Source organism: Ceratina calcarata, unplaced genomic scaffold, assembly GCF_001652005.2.
Source record: "Ceratina calcarata isolate Rehan_Ccalc_2016 unplaced genomic scaffold, ASM165200v1 scaffold945, whole genome shotgun sequence".
Lineage (NCBI taxonomy): Eukaryota > Metazoa > Arthropoda > Insecta > Hymenoptera > Apidae > Ceratina > Ceratina calcarata.
The window spans coordinates 14,477-17,884 of NW_017180847.1; the positions used below are offsets into that span (position 1 = coordinate 14,477).

Genomic DNA, 3,408 nt, shown 5'->3' on the forward strand with positions numbered 1-3,408 from the left:
AGCGATTAGATATGAATTATATAGATTCATTCAGATCTAGAACAATAAATGAGTTTCTTGTAGAAATAGAACAGAAACAGGAATGTCCCTTTAGTTAAGATAGAAAGGAGAACCGAGAACGAAAGAGATGAGCATATAAATATAGAATAAAATGATATGATACGAAATAGAATAATAAGGAGGCAAACGATTTGAAATACCTTGATAGCTTCTAAATACCTTGGTAATAGAAAAACTTGCTTCAGAAAGGAAGAACAAGGAAGGAAATGGTCTGCAATACCTCGAGAGCTTCTAAAGTCTTTGAAAACAGAATAACGTAGAGCGAAATGATTTGGAATACCTTACTAGCTCCTATACACCTTGAGAACAGAATAATGAAAAAGAAAATGATTTAAAATAATTCAAGAGCTCCTAAATACCTTGAAAACAAAAAAAATGTCTTTGAGACACTGCTATATCCCTTGATAATGAGGACGGAAATGATTTAAAATACATTGATAGTTTTTGAATACCTTGGTAATAGAATAAGTATAATAGAAACAATTTAAAATACCTTGCAGTACCAAATGGTCAGCGTGTCGGTAGTTAGAACAGCAAACAGAATCTTGTCCCTGTTGCAAACGACCGCTGTCACGTTCTCCGGTTCGGCGGTGTTCAGAACCCGTGGCCAGCCAATCGGGAAAAACATGATACCTTCTCAAATGTTCATCGACTCAATTTCCTCCCCTCCGTTCACATTTTCTCGTTGTCCGATTATTTGTTTTCACTCTATCGCGAGTGAATCGAAACGTAAACATCCCTGTAACCTCATCGTCGTTTCACTCGCAGTAGAGAGACGACGATTTACATTGGAAGAGTAGGGAGAGTCGATTGAAGCGCCCCTCGTTTGTCTGAATTTATTGATTTTTTTTTAGAACAAAGATGAGGTACAATTTCCCTTTCTGTTTATGATTCTACAGGTAAAGTACTGTCTACACTGACGACACGACAACGACACCACGACATCCTGGGTTTTTTGAGATGGTGGGGCGGCCGAACCAGTACCGTAGCCTTTACAACTGCTTTCACACGCTTTTCCCTATACAGGTAGCCCTTCAACACGGCATCTTATAACACGGTTTCGCTATAACACGATTCGTAAATTGCGCGAACCCTCCTACAACACGGCATCCTATAACACGGTTTCGCTCTAACACGATAAGAAAATTGCAAAAACCTTTGTAAAGTACTGTACTTCTACAGCCGCGGCGAGGCTTGCCGTCTTAAAGATACAATGTTGTCACTGAGATGTATACATTTCTATCTCAGTGAGTGTTGTGGAAATTATTTCTTTTTATCTTCGTGGCCTGAAAACAAAAGTGTCTCACGCTGCTGGTCGGCAGTCGGCGTCGAGCCGAGGTGTGTTAAGAATAAGTTTGTGGCGGACTGGCCACATGGCCCTTTTTGGAATATGTTTATACGCGCTCTTCTTTAGAAAAGCGATTCTTCTGAGAAGAGATAAGGGAGAGTCGTTGGACGTCTGTTCAACGGGACAAAGGCATTCGAGCGGAAGTCTCTCGAGCGTATAGACGCACGCAATTGATCTGAATAAATCCTCTTGTGAAATTAGCAGTGCTAATTATTCTGTCACCTTATTCCCACAACTTTTTAACATTAAGCTTCCGTCACAAGCTATGTCCGAGAAAGATAAAAAAACAACGTTCAAGAGGAAATTTATTTCTTTAGAAGTAAAGATACAAATCTTGGATCGTCTTTTGAAAGGAGAAAAAGCATCTCACATTGGAAAAAGCCTTAATTTGAATGAAGCAACAGTCCGGACTATCAAGAAAAATGAAAAAGAAATAAGAAGTGCAGTTGCTGCAGGATCATTGACATCCGCAAAACATGCAGCTCGCCCTCGGGCGCCAATAATTGAGAAAATGGAAAAGGCACTCAGCATTTGGATTGATGATTGCTGTCAAAAAAGAATTCCATTAGATGGCAATATCATCAAACAAAAAGCACTAAAAATTTACAAACATCTTAAAGAACAAGGAGAATCCTCTGTCAACCCAGATTTTGTGGCAAGTAAAGGTTGGTTCGAAAAATTCAGGAAACGTTTTGCAATCCATAGCATAAGAATCCAAGGAGAATCTCATGAAACCGTTAGGACGTATCCCGAAAAAATTCAAAACATTATAGAAGAGCAAGGATACACAGCAGATCAAGTTTTCAATGCCGACGAAACTGGGCTTTGGTGGAAAAAAATGCCCACTAGAACCTTTATATCGAAAAAAGAAAAAACAGCACCCGGATTTAAGGTGTCTAAAGATCGTCTAACGCTCCTTTTGTGCAGTAATGCATCGGGGGACTTTATGACAAAACCCTTGCTAGTTTATAGATCTTTAAATCCTCGTGCACTTAAAGGTGTAAATAAAAACACCTTACCGGTATATTGGAAAGCAAATCCAAGAGCTTGGGTAACTGGAAATTTATTTAAAGATTGGTTTTTAAATTGTTTTGTGCCAGACGTTGAACGTTATTTAAGGCAGAAAAATTTGAGCTTGAAGGTGCTATTACTATTAGATAATGCTCCATGTCACCCACAAGATTTGAATCATCCCAACGTCAAAATACTGTTCCTACCACCTAACACTACTTCGTTGCTCCAACCATTGGATCAAGGTATTATTTATACCTTTAAAACGTATTACATAAGAAGAGCTTTAGAGTGGATTTTAGACGTAACCGACTCAAAATCAATTAATGTAATGGAAGCTTGGAAGAAATTTTCAATCAAGCACTGTATCGACATCATATCTTTGTCGCTGAAAGAACTGAAAACATCAACGTTAAATGCGTGTTGGAAGAAGATATGGCGCTCTTCAGTTGAAATAGAAAACGTGCCTGAATCGTCAGAAAATGAAATTGGTGGCATATTAGAACTTGCTAAATCAATCGGAGGCGAAGGTTTTGTGGATATGACTATTGAGGACGTTCAAGATTTATTAGTGGAAGGAGAAGTTGACGAAGCGGATTTGATGGAAATGGCATCCGAAGCTGTAAATCAAATCGATTCTGAGGACACTAGTACTGATGAAGATTGTGCAGTTAATAATTTAACATTAAAAAAATTAAAAGAAGGCCTAAGCTTAGCTGAAAATCTCGAGTCATTTTTCTTGAATGCAGACCCTTCTACTGAAAGAAGCCGAAAATTCAAAATGGAGCTGCGAAACTGTTTAGCTCCATACCGAGAAATTTACAATGACCTAGTAAGAACCAGCAACCAAAGTACAATTACAAATTTTTTTAAGAGGGAAGAAGATGCAAGAACTTTAAATGAAGAAAAAAGTTCTGAAAGTGAAAGCGATATCATTCCACCGAAAAAACGTTCTCGGTTGATTATACATACTGAGCAGTGACGACGAA

The 3,408-nt window shown here is 38.3% G+C and overlaps 2 protein-coding genes across 2 annotated transcripts in view; one reads left to right on the top strand and one right to left on the bottom strand.

Moving 5' to 3' along the window:
• Positions 1–1,312, bottom strand: part of Rich (guanine nucleotide exchange factor subunit Rich) — a 12,225-nt gene extending 10,913 nt beyond the window's left edge. The window contains exon 1 of the mRNA XM_018035927.2: positions 554–1,312. Within this exon, the coding sequence (XP_017891416.1) occupies positions 554–688 (135 nt within the window). The 5' untranslated portion in view covers positions 689–1,312. The remainder of the gene's footprint in view (positions 1–553) is intronic.
• A 361-nt stretch (positions 1,313–1,673) lies between these two features.
• LOC108631765 (tigger transposable element-derived protein 1-like) lies at positions 1,674–3,401 on the top strand. The gene has a single exon (XM_018035925.1). It carries the CDS (start codon positions 1,674–1,676, stop codon positions 3,399–3,401), a length of 1,728 nt encoding a protein of 575 aa, XP_017891414.1.
• The last annotated feature ends 7 nt before the right edge of the window (positions 3,402–3,408 follow it).

Coding starts and splice junctions, on each gene's coding strand:
- LOC108631765 (XM_018035925.1), top strand. CDS start 1,674: ATGTCCGAGAAAGATAAAAAAACAACGTTCAAGAGGAAATTTATTTCT.